This window comes from Humulus lupulus, chromosome 5 (genome assembly GCF_963169125.1).
Source record: "Humulus lupulus chromosome 5, drHumLupu1.1, whole genome shotgun sequence".
Classification (NCBI taxonomy): domain Eukaryota; kingdom Viridiplantae; phylum Streptophyta; class Magnoliopsida; order Rosales; family Cannabaceae; genus Humulus; species Humulus lupulus.
In genome coordinates, this window is record NC_084797.1 from 4,829,246 (window position 1) to 4,854,252 (window position 25,007).

At 36.0% G+C, this 25,007-nt stretch overlaps 2 protein-coding genes across 3 annotated transcripts; both read right to left on the bottom strand.

Moving 5' to 3' along the window:
- Positions 1–2,170: 2,170 nt before the first annotated feature.
- LOC133834248 (protein ACCELERATED CELL DEATH 6-like) lies at positions 2,171–7,793 on the bottom strand. 2 transcript variants are annotated; one of them, XM_062263788.1, is made up of 4 exons: positions 7,245–7,793; positions 7,040–7,133; positions 3,295–3,833; positions 2,171–3,212 (listed from the first exon to the last, which is right to left on the bottom strand). In XM_062263788.1, the coding sequence occupies exons 3-4, from the start codon at positions 3,820–3,822 to the stop codon at positions 2,661–2,663; spliced, it is 1,080 nt and encodes a 359-aa protein (XP_062119772.1). In that variant the 5' UTR covers positions 3,823–3,833; positions 7,040–7,133; positions 7,245–7,793; the 3' UTR covers positions 2,171–2,660. The 2 variants fall into 2 exon arrangements, with proteins under 2 accessions (XP_062119772.1, XP_062119771.1); XM_062263787.1 differs by lacking the exons at positions 7,040–7,133; positions 7,245–7,793 and adding an exon at positions 4,392–4,667.
- A 5,869-nt stretch (positions 7,794–13,662) lies between these two features.
- Positions 13,663–14,633, bottom strand: LOC133777867 (protein ACCELERATED CELL DEATH 6-like). Its single transcript, XM_062217622.1, has 2 exons — positions 14,268–14,633; positions 13,663–14,175 (listed from the first exon to the last, which is right to left on the bottom strand). Exons 1-2 carry the CDS (start codon positions 14,631–14,633, stop codon positions 13,663–13,665), a joined length of 879 nt encoding a protein of 292 aa, XP_062073606.1.
- Positions 14,634–25,007: the final 10,374 nt, after the last annotated feature.

Genomic DNA, 25,007 nt, shown 5'->3' on the forward strand with positions numbered 1-25,007 from the left:
AAGTCGGTTGTGCCACAGGTCGGTAACTCGAGAGGACTTACAATGTTGTGAAGAAATGGTAAAATGTTCAGCAGTGTTCGGTGTGGAAGTTGGTCCTTTTGCAGTGAATGCTTTCGGTGAAGAAGCAAGAGGCAGGTGCAGTTGGTAGAGCCCATCACGAATTGTGCCCTGAAGCAGAACCTGTTTCGTAGAAAGATCCTTGACAAAACAAGAGTTAGCATTGAATTCAACAATAACATCATTGTCAAGTGTAAATTTTGAAATGCTTATAAGGTTTTTCTGTATTTGTGGAACATGAAGGATATTCTTGAGATGCAGAGATCTATTGCATTCAATAGAAGAATAACCAATACTCTGAATTTGTAGAGAGGAGCCATTACCTACAGTCAATTTCTCTTTGCCTTTGTAAGGAGCAGTAGCATTGAGAGAAGTCTCATCGGTGGAGACGTGGTGAGACGCTCCACTATCCAGATACCAATTGGGATCCCCAACAGTGGGTGGTGTAGCAACAAGTGCCTGAGGTGAGGAATTTGTAGGCATGGTGTCACTGGATGGGGCTGAATCCCCTTGATAGCTAAGATCGAACCTGTGGTAGCATTTCAAAGCTACATGCCCAGGTTTGAAGCAGATTTGACAAACTGGTCGATTTGGACTGTAATGTGTCCGACCACCACCATTCCGACCTGCACGACCGCGATTGGGAGGACCACGGCCACGATTGTTCTGATTTGGATTATTGCCAAAACATTTGCCTGCAGAGGCAAAGTTTGCAGTTGGATTTTGAAGATCTAAGGCAGCAACGCTATTCTGTTGCTCAAGTCTCATTTCTTGACTTTGTAGAGCAAATTGGAGTTGAGACAGTGTAACTGACTCTATGGAAGTTAGATTAACGACTACCGATTCATACTCCGGTCCTAAACCGCCGAGTATGTACAAAACCAGCTCATCATCGATGAGAGATTGTCCAGCGGCAATGAGCGCATCAGCAAGACACCGCATCTTCAGAATATATTCATCCACAGACGTCGATCCTTTCTTTGTAAGCTGAAGATGAGTGCGTAGCTGCAATATCCGAGCTTTGGAGGTGTTAGAAAACAGTTCAGAGAGTTCATACCATATTTGCGCAGACGAAGCACATCGGGCTACATGTCCCAGCATCGTTTCAGACATTGAATTCAGCAACCAGCTCATGAGGAATTGATCCAGACGAAGCCACAGATTGAACTCAGGATTTGGAACAAGGAGAGGAGGATCTGATCGATCGAGCACTGTGGCTGGAGGACGACGACGCGCACCAGTGAGGAAACCTTCAAGATCATGTGCTCGGACCGTAGGCAGAACCTGAGATCACCAGATGGAGTAGTTGGAGTGAGTCAATCGAATACTGAGAGCCACCATATTAGCTGGAAGAATCATCACTGGAGCTGGAATACGAGGCGGAGACGATGAGTGTACATCAGTAGATGAGGCATCAATCTCTGGATTTCTGCTTGTGGAAGCCGCCATGGACTTAAGCTTCGAAGAAGATGAATCGGTAGAGGAGAATGAGGAAAAAAAACCTAAGCGTCTGATACCAGTTGAGAAACTATACGAGAAATAAAATCTGAGTAAATGAATTTCCTCTGTTGTGTATTATTGATGAACAACTTCAATATATATACACATTTCAGATAACTAAAACTAACAGAAAGGGAAATCTGTTAGAGAATTCTGTTGTAACAGATTGGACAAATATAACAGAAATATGTAACTGAATTCTAACAAGCTAAACAACCTATGTAACTGACTCATAACCAGATGGACAGTAGTCCATAACAATAATAATAATAATAATAATAATAATAATAATAATAATAATAATAATAATAATAAATATTTTAGAAGAAATTATATATTTACAAAAATATATGTAATAAGATAAATATATATAATAAGAACTTGTCCACCTCGAATCTGGCTGAACTCATTCTTGCTCTGTTTCTTGATCAACCAAGATGGTCACCAAGTAGTTCTTGAATCCTCTAATGCAACTTGTGCATCTAATACCACTTGTTGTAAAAACAACAACAAAAGAACTAGCATAAAACAGAGAATAACAAATCAGATTTGAACCAAAACTACACAAACAATTATTTGGTTCGGATCACAATGTAATCCTACATCCAAGGGGTAGAACAACCTAAAAAATGGCTGAGAACTTTATTCAGTAAGCTTGAGATCAGAACAAGAGTTTACACCAAGAAGCCTTGCTTCAAATTACAAAGAGAGCTCACACAATGAAAGATCAAGATCAGATACACTTGAACTCTTTACAACCCTCCAATCTCACTCAATTTCTAACTCTTAACCAATATCCCAACAGACCAAGGTTCTCAAATATTTATAGCTAATTCCCTTAACAGAACTAACTAACTAAACATAACAATAAAACTGAAAGAAAAAGAACCCAAACACCACAATAACATTTAGTTAAAGTGGATGAACTAACACATAATAACATTTATATATTGTAATAATATTTAAATAATTAAAATAAATTTATTAATAATAAATTTAAAATTTTGAGTTTACTCTTATATATTTATCACTTGCACAAGTTATGACTAGAAGATTTATGAGTATATATATGAAAATTATTCCTAAATTATACACTCTCTTATTCATGCATTATATATTATGTAGAATGTGATAACGAAGAAAAGCGATCCAATAAAACAAGTGGTGATGGCAAGGGGAGCAGAAAGTGACAACACTGCGTATGTACCAGTGACAAATGCTATCATCATTAAGGCCAGGGCATAGATGGTTAAGCTCATGCAAAACTTATAGTAATTCCACTTCCTGTGATCATTTACTCCTTCTACAAATGTTATATTAAGAAAGATGTTCAAAAAAACAGATGTAGCAGAGAGCAACATGGCCATTGTGTTTGTTATGATGAAGGCCTGAAATGCTGTGTTGTTCCTCAGTACAGCACTCCCTTGTTGTCGATGTCCAACCTCGTCGCTTATGTAACCTCCTGGCATCGTAAATCCAGCTGCAAATGTCACTGTCGCAATCAACGTAGAAGTAACTAGACTAGATTCTTTAATTTTTGTAATGATTTCCTTCTGCATATAATTAATGTTCTTGCGATTGAGTTCGAGTTCTAGGATATGTATTCCCACAGAAGGCTCTATGAAGTATTTATTGAAGAGATCCAGCATTCTTACCTGTTATATATATAGTGATCAATTTACAATAAGATATAACACAGCTAGATAAAAGTCAAACTATAGAAATTTAAATAATTACCTCATATTGTTTGAATTGAATCATATACTCATCTCGAATATTGTTGTTTTGTTTGTTGAGTGACATCCTATTCACTTTGGGATGAGACAACAAAGCTTTTAGAATGGGTAGATTCCATGAGGAAGTGGCAGCCATATGAAGCAATGGGGTATTTCCTTCCTTATCTTTTCTATTTAAAATTAATGATGATGCGTGTTCTAAGATGAAGTTTACGTTGGAGAGATATGTAGTCGACACAGCATGGTGTAGAACATTTCTGCCTTCATTGTCAACTTCTTCGTAGCTATCTGGACAACTTGTCAGAATTTCCTTCATTATCTTATCACCATAACACTCATTGTAAGCTGCAATGTGAAGCGCTGTCATGCCTTTCTTATTTTTGATGTATGCACTACTTTCATTATTTTCTAGCAACATTTTTGTCATCTCCACCACATTTGATGAGCCGAAGAAAGCAACATAGTGCAGTGGAATACAACCACCATCATCTGCTTGTTTTGTCAGATAATCTACTTTGTCCAAAAGCATTTTTGTTATTCCTGAAGAATTTAAGTAAATTATCTACAACATTATTCACAACAACAACAATTATAATAATGATGAAATAGAGAAATAGAGTCTATTTATTGGTAGAAGATGGATGTTATACTTTCATGATTATCAATGTATTTATAATATTATTATATTATTTAATTATATGAATATATATATATATATAAGTTAGAGTAAATAATAATAAAAAAACAATATGATTTTTTTTAAAATATATAAATAATAAAAATTAGGATTATGTATTAAATATTATTGTAATAATGATATTTTATAATATTTTTATTATATTAATATAATTATTAAATATCTATAGTATATCATATTTTTTAATTAGTTTTAAGAGTATATTCTATTAAATATATGTAAGATTTTGTTAAAGTTGACAGGGAAAAAAATCGTTAAAGCAAGAATAAGTTAAAAATGTAATTTATATATATATATATATATAAAAAGATATAAAGATACACATATAATCAAAATTCATTTTAAGTGTACCCTAAAGAAATAACAAATTAGAAAGAAAAAAAAAAGTAGTTAATTATTACCTATATTTGTAGAAGCTGCATGCAGTGCAGTTCTGCCCTTAGGGCCACCGGTAGCTAGTGACTAGGAGTGTACACGGTTTGGTTTGGTGCGGTTTAGAAGAATTTTTAAACCAAACCGCTCATGCGGTTTTTTCAAAATGAAAAACCAAACCAAACCATTAAAATTAAAAAACCAAACCAAACCAAACCATAAATAAACCGTTTTGTGCGGTTTGGTTTGGTTTTAACCATATAACCAAATTTTTAAAATTTAAAACTTTTTTATTATAAAATAATTAACTAAATAATTGTATTTAAATAATAGTAATTTTAGCTTTACTTTTAAGACCATAAAAGTCTACAAGAAGCTTATTGTCTTTGTTGTTATAAGTTTAAGTATTTTGAATCATTTTATAGAAGTGAGAAAAAGAAATGTTTACTTTCTAAACCATGTGGGACTTTACATTTTTTTTTACTTTTAGAAACTTGTGCATCTATTAAATACTACTAAAAACATATCATAAACAATTAAATTATTTGGTTTGGATGGTTTGGTACACTTTATATTAACTTAAGTGTAGGGGTTCAATCCTTTGAACTATCATTTCTAAAGATTATTTTTTTAGAAAAAATTATGGTCCGGTCCGGTTTAATTGGTTTTAAAAAATTAGAAACCGTGACCAAACCATTAAAGTTGAGCGGTCCGGTTAAACCGAACCATCAAAAAACGGTTTCATTGGTTACGGTTTTTTGCGGTTTGGTGCGGTGCGGTTTGGTTCCAAACCGCGGTTTGCGGTTTATCTGAACACCCCTACTAGTGACGAACAATTACTTAGTATTACATTAACCAAATCTTGGTGTTGGCACTAGACGACAATGTAGAGTGGAGTCTCGCTTGCTTTATTAGTCGAATACGAGAAATCAGGGTCTTCTCTCGTCAATATCTGCACAACCTCAAGATGCCCGAATTGCGCAGCCTCATGCAACGCAGTGTCCTCTTCCTCATTCTTCATCCTTATCATTGTTTGGACACCAGAGATGCCCTCTTCATGGTCCTGTGGTTAGGACAATTTTGCACGTTCAATTAGAAAATCAACAATCCGGTGATGGCCGTACCTTGCTGCCATGAGTAAGGGAGTCTCTTCTCTTGCATTAGTTTGCATCAACAATGTTGGACACAAGTCCAGGATCCCTTCCACGAAGGTTGTTTGATTAGTGGCTCTTGAAGTAGTGATGATATGGACATGGAGCACTGTATTTCTTTCTGGGGTCAATAATAGTTGGAGTTCACTGACCTTTTCCCTAAAGACTTCAGTTTCACCATCAGTTGCAGCTTGGAATAGCTTGCGATCCATGCAAATGCGCTCACTATGGATGTTTGTTTTCTGAGAATCACTAGTTGTCAAAGGGCTCATGAGAAGCAACAGAAGAAGAAGCCATTGCATATTAAATTTATATGTTATTGTAATAATGTTCATTGTATGCATACATATAATGCCACGACCCAAGCCCTATGCCATGACAGATTTGTAATATCCATAACTTGGCTGGTCAAAAGTCAAACTTTGACCCTTGTTGTAAAATAGTCTTTATAAACGATCATTTAGTTTATATTAAATAGTATTATAATTATAAATCAAAATAATGAAATAGCTTCTATAACTATATATAAAAATATTAATGTTAAAAGCGTGATCATTTATCATTATACATAGAACAATAATATCCCCACAGTTATGTAGTCACAAAATAATTAAATTTAATAAGTCATAAACACCTAAAATAATACTTAGCATCCACCATTCCTTATTCCTAACAATTACATAACTAATTCAGATATACCGGTTCCAAATCAAATATACATATATAATGTTTAAAAGATAAAATAATGACACTAAATAGAACTAGGCTAAACGCATTTGCTCAATCAATAATTCACCTTATCCTCATTCGCGTCACTAGGCTCCTAGAATGGGAGACACATAGGGGGTGAGCTTATAAAGCCCGGTAGGAAAACAACTAATAATATAGGACCCAAAAGTTTAATAAAACTCTTGCTTAGTTGGCTTTGAAACCAAAACATATATCATGATGTATAAACCAAAATAGAGAGAAACCACAAATAATCATAAGAGCATAGCTACAAGTACACATCACACCGTCCAATAAATCCCTAGTTCCCGTTACCCACCATAGAAAAACCAACATCTTAAACCGGGTAGTTGGACCTGATAACCACCACAAGGGGAGGCTTAGAGCACTTCTTGTATATAGATGCTATGTCTTTATACCTACAGGTGAGTGGACACCTGATCTACTTATGATGACACAGAGACTAGGTCGTGAAACAACATGCACAAATCAAGATCACTATGGCTCTCATCGGCATAACCAAATGCAAGTAAACATGAAAAGAAATAAATGCATTCCCTTTATATTTTAGAAAATTGGGCAGCATAACAGCTGCATTTGAATAAAACCAAAAAATCATAACCTGCATAAATAAGTGAATAAAAATATATTTGACACTCAGTGCCCTCAAAACAGATCAGGAAACATGCAGATTAAGTTTTTAATTTTTCAAACATTTTATAAATATAAAAATTGGAATATGTTTAATGCAATTCAATACGAGTAAAATAAGTCTATTAGTCAAGTTGAGTTCCTACCTCCTTAGAATTTTCAATCCGAGCCAAAAGCGACGATGCTAAGCTTAACGATGATCCTAAAATGTTTTAGTCCAATTTTAATATCACGATTTTCCTACATGCACCAAACAAGCAAACAATTATCATCATTGTATTCCTTATTCAAAATCATGTCCAACGATATATAATATGACTATATTTTAAATTTCAAGTTCTGGAACCTCACCCAAGCAGTGCACAATAGCAGTTGGTGGAGGTAGTGAGCGGTGTATCGAAAACATCAATGAAGGTAGGCGTGGCATATATCAAAATGACCACATCAGCGAGTAGATCACATTCATGTGAACCATCGTTCCAAAAAGTGTTCAGACTCGCCGGAACGTTGCCGGAAAGTAGCGGAGATACCCAAAATCTCGCTGGAGAAAAACGACGAGTTGACCGGAATGACTTAGTGGGTTTTGTTCCTCTCTCCACGCTGTTTCCAAAGGTACCAACCACTCATCGAGGGGTATTCGGAGTTGGCCGGAAAACACAGTCAAAGTTGACGGACAAAAACTTTGACGGACTATTCCAAATAGTTGACAGCGAGTTAGGCAGCGCCGGTTGGTGGTTGAGGTTGTCGGAGTAAGATGAATTAAATGATTTTCCACGTGTCAAAAATAGTGGTTGCTGGAGGTTGGATCTGTGTGGTGGTGGTGTGTGGCCGTGGAGAGAAGAGAGAAAGAAGATAAGAGAAAGAGAAGAGAGAGAGAGAGAGAGTAGACGGGGAAAGAGAAAGAAAAAGATAAAAAAAAAAAGAGAAGAAATAATTATTTGACTCTTTTGACTTAAAGTGGGTCCCACCCGTAAAAAGATATTATTTAAATTAAATTTTGTTTTTTTTTAAGTCTGAGTCTTTACATATAAGCTCCTGCATATTAATTATATATTCATTTATTCAAGAATTAAAAAGTCTTTACATTTTTACAGAATATTTTTATGGCGTTAAAAATAATTTTATATACCCTTTACGTTATGATATTCATTTTCCAAATTTAGTTTATTTTATTGGATTCTTTTTCCCGTTTTACCACTTTATAATTAATTACTTATGCATAAGCCAACTAAATATCTTCACATGATTTTATAGCATAAGCCTATTTCTTAATATACACCATTTCTAATTTATTAGGTATTCAAAGAAACTAGATTATTCCATTTAAGAAACTAAAATTTTAACCAATATTATAGCAGCTAATAATGCTAGAAGAAAATATGGATGTGAGTGTGAAACATATTGAGATTTTATTATTGGCTTCAATTCTCAAGGGGCAATTTTTTTTATTTAATATATTGTTATTAATAATTGTGTTTTATGTTATATATCATATATATGACACTTCAAAAAGATGTTGTAATGTGTACTTGAATAAGAAGTTATTGCTCTTTTTTATTTATCTGCTCGTTCTGAGATTAGTAGGATTCGATCGAAAATGACCCCTTTATAGTATAGTATGCAACTCTGTTAGAATGCTTAGGGCAGCTCCAATAGGATTGCAAAATAATAAATATAGTGCTAAAAAGGTACAAAATCAAATCCAACCAAACTTTATTTATCTCACTATTATGCTGTTAAGCTACAGTACTCCACCAAATATAGTGGGGTACTGTAGGAATGGCAAAAACAAATTAGTATTTAATAATAAATATATATGTATATTATTTTATATATAAGATAAAATAATAAAATAATAAAGAATATACTTTTTGGTGTAATTTTTGGTGTTGTGGTTGGAATGAAAAAAATATATAATGCTAAGATTCTTTAATTTTAGTATTGGTGTAATACCATATATGGTATTATGGGTTGGAAATGACCTTAACCACACTAAAAATAACAATTATTTAAGAACAGATAAGGAACTTCATACAATGTAAATTTTGGATGTGTAGACTATTCTTTTTATTAAAACAGTAAACTAAACAGAACCGAAAAAAGAATTAGTGATTAATGCAAGAATATAGTAGAATCTTATTTATTGATATTTAAATAAACAAATTATGCATAAAGTTGTTAACTAAATGGAAAATTTTCACTTTGATTGAATTGGTAGTGAAATTATATAACCAAAAAATCTATGATATAAGGCCACGAGGCAAATGTTTGAAAGGAAAAACTAAAGTCTTTCTATGCTCCCTGAGTTTTTTGCTGTTTGGCAACTTGGTCCCTGTGAAATTATTTTTGGCAATCAAGTCTTTGAGTAATAAAAATTGTAGCAACTAAGTCATTTTAGTTAATTTTTTCATAAAATTCTAAACTTTTAAGTGGATAATTTTAAAATTTTCTAAATATTTTACTCCAAATATTTTTACACATCCTGTTGTATTGCATAATCTAGAAATATTCATTCAAAAACTAAAATGGAGATGGGACTTTGTAGTGGCATTTAGCTCGACCCTTGCGTAATATTCGCTAATCAAATGCAATACATTGGCAAACACAACCATCTCATTTGTAGTTATTGACAAAAGAGAGGTAACCGTCTAGGATTTGAATGCTGCTACACCAAAATGCGTAAAGTTTCATCTTGCTCTTAAATAAATATACACATGTAAACCTATAGAGAAATCGATCATCTATTGACGCCAAAAAATATATAATTTTTCTTCTAGTTAACATGTTATTCAATTCACACAAGTCACTATGTATTAAATCAAGCAAATTTGAAGATTTTTCAACACTAGCAAAATGTTTCTTAATTTTTTTTTACTTAATGCATAGTTCACATTTCTCAACATCTTTAACATCATAATTAATCACACCACATTTCGTTATTCTCTTAATAGTACTATAGCTTATATGAGAGCGTTTATAATGTCATAGAAAAATAGAATTAGAATCAAGTACATAACAAGAACTAAACAAATCTGTATTAGTATTGTCAATGATATAAAATTTTATCATCCCATCACATGAATAACCATTTCTTAAAAAAAATACTCAAATTGGACAAAATGATCTTTCTAGATTCAAACACCGCCTTATTCTCCATTGCAACCCAAATTTCCTTCGCCAATTTGGTGTTGATGTATTGAGAATGTGAACCCTACAAATGAGTTCATCTTCTTCCCTCTTCTTTTTTGCATCCACAACTTGAGAAGAACAATCTTTTGTTGGTAAAGACAATGGCTCCAAATCTGAATCCAAAATGTAGGAGATCTTGAGTGTAGTGAGGGGAATTTCATTTTGTCTTGCCATCTCACAAAATTTGATCCATCAAAACAATCAAAGCAAACAATACTTTGACTCATGAATTTTAAAGAAGAAAAAAAATGATTAACCTTTCTTCATTGAGTTGTAGAAGCACAAAATATAGAATTTAATTGTTGGAAGTTGAAAGATAAGAACAAAAATGGAGGAATAGAAAACAATAACAAAGAGAGGAAATTACATTTTATATGAGATTTTTAACAGAGTGCAAAAATATGGTTTTTTAAAACAAAAAAGTTAATTTATGGGTTTATTTACTTTTATGGGTTTATGCCATAATTTTACTTTTAATCAAGTTTTATTAATTTGGAAGGGTATGTTTGTAATTTGATTATTATTTTTAAGCTTATTTGTTTTTTTTATATTGTTTTTATATTACAAATTTTATATTAAATTTTTCTTTGGTTGTTTTGCAATTTTTTTTTTGTAATATGAATTGATTTTAAAATTATTTTTTATTTATTATAAACATGTTTTTTTTTTTTATATTGTACGTTTTTTTTAAATCCTAGGTAAGGTAACCAGTTACTTAATTGATCTATGACAGTTATGTAAAAAAAATCTTAGAGCTAGGTTAAATAACATGCACCAGAAGGGGTAACCAGTTATCGTGAGATGAGTAACTTTCTGCCATAAGAGGGGTAACCAGTTACCTAAGAGGGGTGACGAGTTACTCATATTAAATATGAAAAGAAGCATCAAATTTGAAGGAAAAAATGAAAGAACACTTCATTAAAAAAGGAAGAAGAAATAAATATAATCTTAGTAACTTAGGTAACCAGTTACCATAAAGAAACCATAAATATACACACACTAGAATGTGAAGGTAACTAGTTACCCCCAGAAATATACACACAAAGAACGTGTAGGTAACCAGTTACCCATTTACGTTTTCATATTTATATTAGTTTTCTTTCCAAATTTTGGCATTCCTATAAGTGTTACAGTACAAAGAAAATGTTGAAAAAATTGATTTGAATTTTTTTTACATATAATGAAAAAAACTATAAAAAAAAATTACAATAATAAAAAATAGTAAAATAATTATGTAATGTTAAAATATATGTGTGAAAAAAATGAAAAAAAAATGGAATGAGAAAAGAATAAGTACAAAAATGAAAAAAAATCTGAAAAAATAACAAAAGAAATGATGAATGAAAAAAAAATAGATGAATAAATAAGAATGAAAAGAAGACGAATAAAAATAATGGAAAAATGAAAAGAAAAAAAATAAAAAATGGAAGAAGAAAAAAAGCTCATATGTGTGAAAAAAAAATGGAATGAGAAAATAATAAATACAAAAATGAAGAAAAAATAGAATGAAAAAACTGAAAAAATATGAACAAAAAAAATATAAATGAAAGATAAAAAAAAGATAAATGAATAAAAATGAAAAAATAAAGAAGAAGAATGGAAATATGGAAAGAAAAAAAGGATGAAGGAAAAAATTGGTAAAACAAAAAAGAAAAAGGAAAAAATAGAAGAAAAATATAAGTAAGGAAAAAAAAATAGCTGAAAAAATAATAAAAAAATGAAGGAAAAAATTAAAAATTAAAATAATAAAATAAAATCACCTTCAAAATCAAAGAAAACATAACTATGATAAAAAAAATGTGGCATTTCTATATTTTAGTTAGGTACTAATTGTGTTTCCCATATTTAATTTTTTCTTTAATAAATTTTCCCATACAAATTATAAAAAAAATATAATTCTCATATTTTTGCACATTGATAGTATAAAGTCATATTTTTTAAAAATACCCTAACAAAAAACATAAGAGAGACTTGAACAATTTGAGTAACTTTATCCAAAATTCTCTAATAATGGTTGCTTAAAGGTTCTACACACAAGAAATGAGAATTGAGACTAATCAAGCCCCTTTGAATTCTATAAGAGTAAGCAAAATCTGAAAAAAAAAATTCTTTGATAATGATATTAAAACGTTAGAGAGAGAGAGTAATTTATAAAAAATGTGATCAATCCCTTTTGACCCTATTATATTTTACAACTAGAAAATATAGTTGAATTTTGTGTAGTTTTTTTGTAATGATTAAAAGATATATATATATATATATATATTTAAAAAAAAATTGAAGATTGTGTGTAAGTGATTCATTTTCACTCTACCCATACAACATACTTCATGATAATGTAAGAGCGTTTTGACTGTTATTTTTTTTTCTTCATGATAATGTTCATTATATAGCGAGCCTCCTACATATTTTTTATTTTATTTTTTATATTTTTAGGGTAGAAAATTTATAAATCATGACATTTTGCATAATTATTCATTTTTTAATAAATATTTTTATTATTTTAATTAATAATGTTCTTAATCAAATTAATATCACATGTATACATGTTTGATATTTTTAATTGCAAGATATTTTGGTTTTGAATTTGAAATATCAAAACAATAAATCTAGAAGATAAATGTGTTTTGTCTCATTATCTGTTTGGACTATGTATTTTGTAAAATGATTCTAATAAAATTATAATAAACTCAATTTTGATGAACAAAAAATTGAATATAACAACACAGTTATTCGGGAGAATGGTTGTGCTTTTATTCTGAGTTGTTAGTTAATTTTATGAATTATTTATGATTTTAGTTCAAAAAATATACTTTGATCAAAATCAGATTTAAGAATTTATTTGAGTTATTCGAAAGAGGGAAAATAGAGGTCCATCAAAATATAATCCCTAAGTTATAACGAAAATTGAAAAGCGATGGCATATGGATGATTGCAAGTTTTGAAAACAAATGATTGTGCAAATGCAATATAATTATTCAGGCACTATATTATTTAATTGCAAAAAAAGGGGGCGTACGTATATGTTGTAAATAAAAGTTTCCCACACTATTATTGTAATTAATTTTATTATTATATGTATATATTCATAAAATAATTCTCAATATATTTTATTTTAATTAGGAAACATAACATTTATATATTGTAATATTCAAATAATTAAAATAAATTTAAAATCTTGAGTTTACTCTTATATATTTATGACTTTCACAAGTTATATATATATATATATATATATATGAAAATCGTTAGAATTGAGTATGAGTGTGAACACTCTAGTGAGGCACCAGTTCTATTATAACAGAATCTGTTATTTGTATTAGTTGTCTTGGTCTGTTATGTAACTAATTCTCTTGTAACAAATTCTAAACTGTTAGCTCAGCTTATATATATATATATATATTGATATGAGTCTCATCGTCTCGGTTGAGCTCTTCATTTCTACTCATTTTACTTCTCTCTCTAGTTTTGTTATTTCTTTATGCCATTGTTTTTCTAGTTCAGTTTTTGAGTTCAGTGAACTCTTACAAAAATTATTCTCAAAATATACTCTCTTTAACATGCATTACAAATATTTGGTTTATGAAATAGAAGAAAAGCGATCCAATATACATAATGGCGATGGCAACACTGAGTATGTACCAGTGACAAATGCTATCATCATTAAGACCAGGGCCATGATTGTTAATTTCATGCAGAGCTTGTAGTTCTTCCACTTGGTGTCATCATGTTCTCCTTCTACATATGTTATATTAAGAAAGATGTTCATAAAAACAGATGTAGCAGAGAGCAACATGGCCATTGTGTTTGTTATGATGAAGAATTGGAATGCTGTGTTGTTCTTCAGTACAGCACTCCCTGCTTCTTGTTGATGTTCAACCTCATCGCTTATGTAACCTCCTGGCATTGTAAATCCAGCTGCAAATGTCACTGTCGCAATCAATGTAGAAGTAACTATACTAGATTCTTTAAATTTTTTAATGAGTTCCTTCTGCATATTATTAATCTTCTCGCAATTGAGTTCGAGTTCTAGGACATATTTTCCCACAGAAGGCTGTATGGAGTATTTATTGAAGAGTTCCAGCATTCTTCCCTGTTATATGTATATATATAGTGATCAGTTTACAATAAGATATAACATAGCTAGATAAAACTCAAATTATAGAAATTTTATTAATTAATTACCTCACATATTGGAAATTGAAGCATATACACATCTTGAATATTGTTGTTTTGTTTGTTGAGTGACATCCTATTCACTTTGGGATGAGACAACAAAGCTTTTAGAACCAGCATATTCCATGAGGAAGTGGCAGCCATATGAAGCAAGGGGGTATTTCCATCCTTATCTTTTCTATTTAAAATTAATGATGATGCATGTTCTAAGATGAATTTTACGTTGGAGAGATATGTAGTTGTCACAGCATGGTGTAGAACATCTTTGCCTTCTTCGTCAACTTCTTTGTAGCTATTTGGACATCTTGTCAGAATTTCCTTCGTTATCTTATGACCATAATACTCATTGTAAGCTGCAATGTGAAGAGCTGTCATGCCTTTCTTATTTTGATGTATGCACTACTTTCATTATTTTTTAGCAACATTTTTATAATCTCCACCACATTTTTGTGATTCATAGCAACATAGTGCAGTGGAATACAACCATCATCATCTGCTTGTTTTGTCAGAAAATCTACTTTGTCCAAAATCATTTTTGTTATTCATGAAGAATTTAAGTAAATTATCTATAACATTAGTAACAATAATAATAATAATAATAAATATTTTAGAAGAAATTACATATTTACAAAATGTTGACGCCGTTTTTCGTCAAACAGTGAAAGAAGAGCACATAAACAATAGTTGATAATGGCCAATTGAAATAAAACAATGTAAACACACGATTTTTACGTGGTTCAGCAGTTAAATCTACCTAGTCCACGAGTCTTTGTTATTAAACTCAAGATAATCTCTAGGAATTCATCAAGAATGAATTCTCCAGAGTTTTCTCTCAAGGATCAGAATTTCGGTCCTTTACAATGGTGCATGACCTCTCTATTTATAGAGAAGGCTACAGAATACTATCCCACATATTTTAGGTAGTTACTCTCTTTGTATATATAAAATAAATGGCTTTAAATGCCTATAATAAGATATAAAAGGAAACGTCCCTTGAAGACCAGGAGACGTATAACTGACCAAATAATATCCCACGATTCTAGGAGATTTACAATAATAAATGAGGATTACATCTCATATTTATAACACTTGTAGATATTCAAGGTGGTTATTGCGTATCTCTAAGGCTTTAGCTTCCCAGGTTTCCCGTCATCTATCGAGCTAGAAACATCTCCCGAGGCCACATGGCTTTCGAGATCGTACGTGCGTCGAGCTCGGGACCCCTGATCCGAAGTCGTCCCTGAAGATGAGTGTGTTCCTGGAGCTATCTTTCGAGATCATGAATACTTCGAGGTCACCATACTCGAGGTCGTCTATATCCTGCAGGCTCGACATACAATCCTGGAGCATGTTTCCAACCTTATGAGTCCACTTATTTGTGAATCCAACTTTCGAGGTCATAATTAACATAGCTCGAAATCTGGGTGTAACATCTTGCCCCCTCAAAAGTATTTGTTCGAATCCTAAGAGAAGGAAACTTTTGAACTACTTTCTTTGAGAACTGTACCGTCATACACTCTTGAAAATGGACACGCGTCAATTGGGTATTGCTCATTTTTGGTACTTGAGTACCTTGGAAACACGCCCACGATCGTCCGTCTGACACCTTTTCGGCGCCATCTTGTCATTGATCCCTGACCGTTGGATTTTTGTAGAGTCCAAGAACTTTACTTAGCTAATTGTTTAGTAAGTATTATAGTATGTTTAGTGTTATCTTTGTTACTATGGATTTTTGGTTCAGACCGGGAATTATTTGGACACTCATAGTAGTACTTATAGATTTTCTAAATTTAACCTATAGTTTAAGAATATTAAGTATATCCTAAGGTTTGATTATGTGACTGATATTAAGGATTATATTTACTATATTATAAGGTTTAGACATCAACCAATAGGATTTTAAGCACATGTTATGAATGGTGATTAAGGATTAAAGATTTTTGAGGATTAAATATAATAAGGAGTAAAGTTTGAATGTTATAGGGTCAGTCAGCAGCTTTGAGTACGTTGAAGGCTTAGTCAAGGTTGTTTACTCCATTCAAAGTTAGCTAAAAATGTGTAATTTCGTGTTTAAATATTCAGCGTGTGCCGATATATCGCAGCTATAGGGGGCGATATATCGCAGCACGTAGATACGGAAAACACGAGACGATGCACGGTCGCCTCGGGCATACTGGCCCAGGCGATATATCGCCTACAGGGGGCGATATATCGCCTCCTTCAGCATAAATTCAAATACTTTTGAATTCATTTCCTTTCAGCCATTCAAACTCCTTCAATAGTCCAGCATCTTTTGAACGAGTCTTCAGCCTCTGCTGAACGATTATTCAAATGATTTTCACCTAAAAAGCCATTATTTTTATTCAAGTAAAATCAAGATATTTTCATTCCCAAACTCTATAAATAGGACCTAGTATCCAGCCATTATTCACCATTTTCTCTAAGTTCAGAAGCTGCTAGTGTTAAGTGAGTGTGAGAGTGTAAACACTTGGTTTGGGAAAAACTATAAGCTTAAACATCATAAGCTTATCAAACACTTTGGGAAGTGAGTTCTATAGTATTTCGGTGGAGGTTAGATTGATCTTGCAAATCTTTGAGGTAAACCCGAAACTTTGTTTCATTTATTTCATGTTATTTCCTTTCTCAATACCTTCTACTCAGTCCCCTAACCTCATTCTTATTTTGGTTAGGGAATCCAAGTTCTTAAGCATATAAGTCGGTAAGTATGCTTTTTTATGGTTTAGTCTTTCCATCTCTTTCATTTCATCTCCTTTCTTCAGACTCACTCTTTCTTATGGTTTTAGGAGTGTTCCAAAAAGTCCCAACTCAGTCCATTATATCCCGGTAACTTTGGTAAGGAAAATAGGCTAGAATCAATATGTTATGTGCTTATGTTATCTATATGTTTTATGTTATTAAATGTGTTATGATATGTATGTATGTTTGTAGGCTTGGGCATATGACCCATATGGCTAACAAGACCCCAAATGGGTTATGGGCATATGACCTACTTAGCTAGTAGGACCCCACTAACTCCATGGGCATATGCTTGTTTAGTCTATGGGACCCCAAGAATAATGGCCATTATAATAAGTGTATGTTATATGTATTATGTTAAGTCTTTATGTTTTCTTATGAAATTATGTATATGACTTTGTGTTAGATTTTCCTTGCTGGGCATTAGGCTCACTCCTTTCTGTTTATGTGCAGGAAAATAAGCTTAGAGGCGGTAAGATTCGTGACGCTTGGAGGATGTGTATCGATGGTGAATGGAGTCAAGGGGCCGAGCGTTATTCGATTCGAGGATGTAGTTTCGGTTTTATGTCTTTTTACATGTATTTTCTGCACTAATTATGTAATGTCTTATTATTTTGAAATTATGTTTTTGTTTTAAAGACAATGGGATCCCATATCCGTTTTGGTATTTACTTTGTAAAGTAACTCTTATTTTTTATAAGTTACTTAATAAAATTATGGTATTTTCGCAAATGTAAATTCTTTTAAGGATTTTATGTATAGTTTCGTTAATGGTCCAATTAGTCTAGAGTAGTGGGTCATTACAATTTTGCAAGGATTTTGTTCAACGTTCCAGATTAATTCCTTTTTCCCACCTATATATACAAGACCCCACTCTTCATCTTCTTCTTCATTTTCGTTCACCATAAGCAAGAAAAGAAGAAAAAAGAAAATCAGAGACCTTCCTAAAAGGCTTCTGTCCAGCGCATGTTTTCTCGGCCAAAGAAATCCTGGTCTGTTCGAGTCAGTGAGTTCTTATTTGCTACCTCTTCTTCAATCGACAATCTCTCTGTCGTCGCCATTATTATGTAAGTAAGCAATCTTTGTTTCTCATTTTGTCAGTTTTTATTCAAACTGTTCTTGCTGTGTATATGTATATACTAGTTTACATCCTTAGCATAATACGATAGGAGGTTTTCATCCGATAAACTCTTATGATTTTTAGACTTCCATACTGGATTTACATCATTGGCTTATACCCAGTTTTCATATTTGAGTGAGGTTCCAATTTTCTGGGTTTCGAAAATTTTTTAGGCGACGTTTCTTGTACACTAAGTTTTTGAGTAAAAAACATGGGCCTTGATAAATGCACGAAACCCAAGGTTGCCTTTCCTGATTAACCGCCACTTTCTTTTCCCTTGACTTTCGGGATTTTCAAAAAATTATCCACGCTCCTTTCTTTTTTCTTGGAACGCACGCCCTGACTCTTCAATAAGGGTCTTGATATTTAGCTTGTTTCGCTCCTGAACCCCGAGCTCGTAAGTTCGAGCTCGGAACTCTTGCATGCATGGCCCTCACCATTTTTTCTTTCTCGCTAGATGTCACAGAATCTGGAAAGACGGTGGGGGTCATTGCTGGCAATCCCTTACGAGCCAAAATCTCCGAGCCCAGAATCGCTATTCGCCCGGAATCAACGTCGGATAAGAGAATACGAGCTTGCGCGCGAGCAAGAGGTCATTCGAGCTCACTACCGCCGTCAGATAGACGAAGTCATAGAGGGGAAGAGGAGAGTTCTTCGGGAGGCCATCTATCCGGAATCCAATTCAGGTCCTAGGTCGATTCCTCTCGATCCTGCTTTAAAGGTTACTATCGCATACCACCCCGGAGAGCTCAAATTTTCACTAATGGGGGAACCTTCCTCCTCGCAGCCGGGGAGAGAAATGTTTGAGGCCGAGCACTACTGGAGCTCGGTTACCACAACTAGCCAGATAAGTGACATCCTGGCTTTCCACAGCCTTAGCCTGTCATGCTCCTTGAAGTGTCGACCTCCGGCCAACCATGAATGAAGCTGCTTCGCCCCTGGGGGCCGCGACGCCAGTGTGAAATACGCGGCCTGGAGCCAGGAACATATGAGGGCAGGAGCTCTGTTGCCCTTGAAGTCTTTTTTCAAGGACTTCACGGACTTCGTTGGGTTGGCCCCATTCCAACCCAACACCAACTCTTACAGGGTACTGTCTGCCCTGCGGTCCTTATACCACGAGATGGGGTGGCAAGGGCCTTCGCCTCAAGAGATCTTGTATCTCTTTTGTCTGAAAAGTAACCCCTCCCGAGCTCGGGGAGGGGATGGCTTTTATTACCTTTCGAGCTATCCCAAGGAGAAGAAGGTCTTTGATTCCCAATCATCCGCCCGATTTCAAAAGGGCCTTCTTCTGGACAGATGGTCTGTCCCCGTCTCGACACTATTCGTTCAGGCGGATTCGTAAGTATTCTTGTTATCTTTATTTCTGTGCTCGTGACTTTAGCTCTTAGACCCTTACTTAGCAGAAATATGTTGTCTTTCAGCCAATTTTCAGCATCCCACTCCCGACGATACAATGAAGGAGCACAGAGAGACCCTGCTCCAACTCCCACATGGTAGGAGGTCCCTCTTATACCTTCTACACGAGGATAAGCTCCGAAAGTGTGGACTTTTGGGGGAGGGCCAGTCCACCTTTGACTGGTCCAATATAAAATATGAAAACTGGGAACAGGTGCCAAAGCCCACAGGCGCCCTTTCTTCGAGGAGAGAAACGAGGCCGCCACTTCCAATTCTCCCAAGGAGCCCGCTGTCTGGGAATGAGGCTAATGATGAAGCCTCGAGCTCGGATTCGGATGAAGGTAAAGTCCTTCCTACCTCGAGAATGTGGTCCCCGACCTTACTAAAACACAGGCCCAATAGGTTAGTCTCGTGCCCACAGGATAGATACCACTTCTACATATGGAGTTGGGTAGATGACTGTGTCCATAGGTTTGATAGTGGGCTCGAGAAATACGACACCATGTACACCATGGACGAGATGTGGAATGGGATAGCCCTTCAGTATGGGACCAACGATTATGGGGACCTCTCGAGGTTATCACCCACATATAGGGAAGGCACTCCCCCCGCCTCCTCTGAAGACGGGGGAATTTCATGGCCCCCAAGTTCGAGCTCGGGGGAGAGTTCCAGTTAGGTTTTTTCTTTACCTGGTTTCCCTCTCTTTGCAAACTTATTATCATTGTCTAACTTATTGGAACTGCGCAGGTGCCATGAATCCTGACCTCGACGCTGTGCTCTTTAGCGATGGGGGAGCTGGCGCCCAGAAGAGAAAACGTCCGAGAATACCACGGAGGTCCGACCGACCATCCAAGGTACCCAGACGCCATGAGACGACCCCCACGGCCCAGACTACTGTGAGCACAGCCAAGCAACCGACTGTCCAGGTTGATGCGTCTGGCTCGACCGCGCCTATCTCGCTACCTCTGACCGAAACTCAAATAACAGTTGTTTGGCCCCCGAAGAAACCTTCTACCTCCAAGGTTCAGCTGCCGACGGCCCGAACTCATATTGAGGAGTTCGTGCTCGATGGCGCCACTAGGACAGAAGGGGTTGTGCTCAGCTCGGATGTCCTTTCTCGAGTGGGTCAGAGCTTTTCTGGCTTCGGCGCCGACCACTGGGACCTCGTGCGCAAGGCCTCGGACTGCAATACTCTTTATGATAAGAGTATCGAACTCACTGCCGTGGTAGCCTTCGCAACTCTATTTTAAATATTTGTGCCTCAGTTCGCAATTCTGATTTGTTCTTTGTGTTTCAGGCCCTTGTCGTTTCAGCACAGCTCAACTATAAGCTAACCAACGAGGTGCAAATGAGCATGTCTCTGGCCCAGAAGTCGAAGGATCTCGAGCTCAAGATGGCTGATGAGCTCAAAGACTCGAAGTCTGAACTTGAAAAAATGAAGACCCGTCTCAAGGAGCTGGAGAAGTCGAATGTCGAGCTTGAGCAGGCGGAGATTTGTCTCGAGAAGGCCAATGCCAAGCTCGAAGAGGAGAAATTTACCACCGTCAACTTCATGGAGAGCGAGAAGGCCCGCCTCCTGGACGAGTATAAGGAGAAGAAGGAGAAAGCGGTCGACCAAGCCATGTACAAACTTTGGGCCGATAATGCCGACCTCGATACCAGCTTCCTAGGCCCTCTCGAGGCCACATATGTTGAGCAGTGGAATGCCCGTCTTGAGGCAAGTGAAGCTGCTCGAGAGGTGGCTCAGAAGGATAGTCATGCTATTCGTCCTGGGGGGTCCGGTGCTACTGATGTTGAGAAGGCCAAGGAGACTCCTCTTCCTTAAATCTGATCTCGGGGAAATCATTTATTGGGGCTGCGTCCCCCTATTTTTGTAACTATCTTAATTTATGCCCATGGGGCTGATACAATTTCTTTAAATATTACTTACATGTGCTTTACATTTCTTGGCTCGAAATATTTTGCCCATTTTTTATGGATGAATTATTTATGTTTATTTATTCATACAAACATATCGTGGATTTAGGTTCGAAGCTCAATGCATTCATGCATAGTTTGTTCAAATTATCCGCTTCCGACCTTGTTATTTTTCAAAGTCGGGTATTACTTTAACCATGAACCCAAAAGTACTTATATGGTATGTAATGTGAATGATTTGGTTATATCTTTTTTTGTTTAGTCACTTTTACTCATCCTCAGTTTTTGTTCCGAGGTTAAGAGTTCGAAACTATTTTTCTTTAAGATATTCCAGCCTCGATCTCGACTTGTTTCGCGATAGGTTTAGGTTCCTACTTATCATCGATTAATTTTTTGGCTGGTTTGTTCCAAACCTGTTAAGTTTACACATCTGGTTAACTCCAAACGTTTTAGGTTTTTGGTAGTTCGGTTATGTCCGAACTATCTAAGCTCGCATACTTGGTTATCTCCAAATACTTTATGTTTTTGATAATTCGGTTATGTCCGAACTATCTCAGCTCGTGATACTTGATTATATCCAAATACTTTATATATTTTTGATAATTTGGTTATGTCCGAACTATCTAGGCTCGCGTATTTGGTTATATTCAAATACTTTATATATATATATTTTGTATATGTTATTTTATTTTTTAAGCGAATGGTATATGTACCAATGATGCCCCCTTAATATCCTATGAGTGTGACCATAGGTTATTAAATTAAGAGAGATTGCAAAAATGAAAAGAAATAACATATTTGAACGAAATGGAACTTTTATTTGATGACATTCAAAAACAAATAAGCTAATACAAATAGAAACTCATGGTTATAGGCAACACTTTTCCTATACTACTGATAGTAAGGTCTAAGGTGTTCGCCATTCCATGCTCGTGGTACTAGGCTCCCGTCCAATCTTGCAAGTTTGTACACACCAGGTCGGATGACTGACTCTATCTGGTATGGTCCTTCCCAGTTCGGCCCGAGCACTCCAGCTGCCGGATCTCGAGTAGCCAAGAATACGCGTCTTAACACCAGATCTCCCATTCCGAATTTTTGATCTCGAACCCTCTTGTTGAAATATCTGGTAGTTCGTTGCTGGTAGGCAGCATTTCTCAGCTAGGCCTCTTCTCTTTTTTCTTCGATCAAGTCTAGGGTTTCCTCGAGCTGAGTATGGTTTGAACTTTGGTCGTAGGTTTGAGTTCGGATCGTTGGGATTTCGACTTCTATGGGCAACATTGCCTCACAACCGTATACTAGAGAGAATGGGGTATGTCCTGTCGAGGTTTGAGTCGTTGTCCTGTACCCCCAAGGGACTTAGGGCAATTCTTCAGGCCACCGTCCCTTCGCTTCCTCCAACTTTTTCTTTAGTGAACTCTTGAGAGTTTTGTTCACAGCTTCGACCTGGCCATTCGCTTGAGGGTGGGCCACTGATGAGAAACTCTTTATTATACCGTTCTTCTCACAAAAATTGGTGAATAGGTCGCAATCGAACTGAGTTCCGTTGTCGGATACGATCTTCCTCGGTACTCCATATCGGCACACGATGCTCTTTACAACGAAATCAAGGATTTTCTTTGAAGTTATAGTTGCCAATGGTTCAGCCTCCGTCCATTTTGTGAAGTAATCCACGGCGACTACAGCATATTTTACTCCTCCTTTGCCAGTCGGGAGAGAGCCTATGAGGTAGATGCCCCATACTCCAAAAGGCCATGGGGATGTCAACATGGTCAGCTTGGATGGTGGAGCTCGGGGTATCGTGGCAAATCTCTGGCATTTGTCGCATTTCTTCACATACTCGAAAGAATCCGCTTTAATGGTTGGCCAGAAATATCCCTGGCGTATGATCTTCTTGGACAGGCTGTGTCCCCCAGTGTGATCTCCGCAGAACCCTTCATGAATTTCTTCGATGATTTTCTTAGCCTCGGGAGGGGTTACACACTTGAGTAACGGCATGGAATATCCCCTTCGGTACAGCCTTCCATCCAAAATTGTGTAACGGGGAAGTTGGTACATCAACTTTCGAGCTTGGTTCCGATCTTTTGGAAGAACTCCGTTTTCAAGATAATCAACTATCGGGGTCATCCAAGTCGGCTCTGTTTCGATCATACACACATCATCCTCTTCTGGCTCGCTTATGCTAGGTGCTGATAAATGTTCTATGGGTACAACATTCAGCTCTTCATTTTCGGTGGATGTGGTGAGTCGAGCTAAGGCATCTGCATTTGAGTTCCGTTCTCGGGGGACTTGTTCGATTGCATAAAACTCAAAATACTCTAATGCAGATTTTGCCTTCTCCAGATAAGCTGCCATTCTTGTGCCTCGAGCCTGATATTCTCCCAATATTTGATTAACCACGAGTTGGGAGTCACTGTAGCAATGTATAGCTTTAGCCTTGAGCTCCTTTGCTATTCGTAGTCCCGCGAGTAGAGCCTCGTACTCGGCCTCATTATTCGATGCTTTAAAGCCAAATCTTAAAGCGGAGTGAAATTTACTCCCTGCGGGGGTGATCAGAATAACCCCTGCCCCTGCTCCGTTTTCATTTGACGAGCCGTCGACGTAAAGTTTCCATAGCTCGTGGGCCGTGGTTATTACCTCGTCGTCGGCTATTCCAGTACATTCCACTATAAAGTCCGCCAGTGCCTGTGCCTTAATGGTCGTCCTCGGGTGGTAGGTGATCTCGAACTGTCTGAGCTCAACAGCCCATTTAAGAAGTCGACCGGAAGCCTCTGGTTTGGATAGGACTTGCCTAAGTGGCTGATCAGTCAGTACATGAATGGGATGTGCCTGAAAGTAAGGGCGGAGTTTACGGGATGAATGAACTAAACTGAGCGCGAGTTTCTCCATCAGTGGATACCTTGACTCTGCCCCCAGTAATCTTTTACTGATGTAGTAAACGGGTCTCTGCACCCTCTCTTCTTCTCGAATGAGCACTGCGCTTATCGCGTGTTCGGTGGTTGAGAGGTATAGGTACAATACTTCTCCCGTTTCAGGTTTTGATAGGATGGGCGGTTCCGCTAGGTGCTTTTTCAGCTCCTGAAAGGCCAGCTCGCATTCCTTTGTCCATTCAAATTTCTTACCTCCTCTTAGTAAGATGAAAAATGGAAGACCACGATCCGTAGATTTCGAGATGAATCTGCTTAGGGCCGCCATCCTGCCAGTCAAACTTTGGGAATCCTTGTGCCTTCGAGGTGAGGACATGTCGATCAGGGCCTTGATCTTGTCGGGATTAGCCTCGATTCCACGGGAGTTCACAATAAAGCCCAGAAATTTTCCTGAAGATACCCCAAAAGTGCACTTCTGAGGATTTAGCTTCATGTTATACTTCCTGAGCACACCGAAGCACTCTTCGAGGTCATCAACATGGTTCTTGTTGAGTTGAGACTTTACAAGCATGTCATCAACATAAACCTCCATGTTGTTCCCAATTTGTTCCGAAAACATCATGTTTACGAGCCGCTGGTATGTGGCTCCAGCATTCTTGAGCCCGAATGGCATGACATTATAACAATATAGCCCTT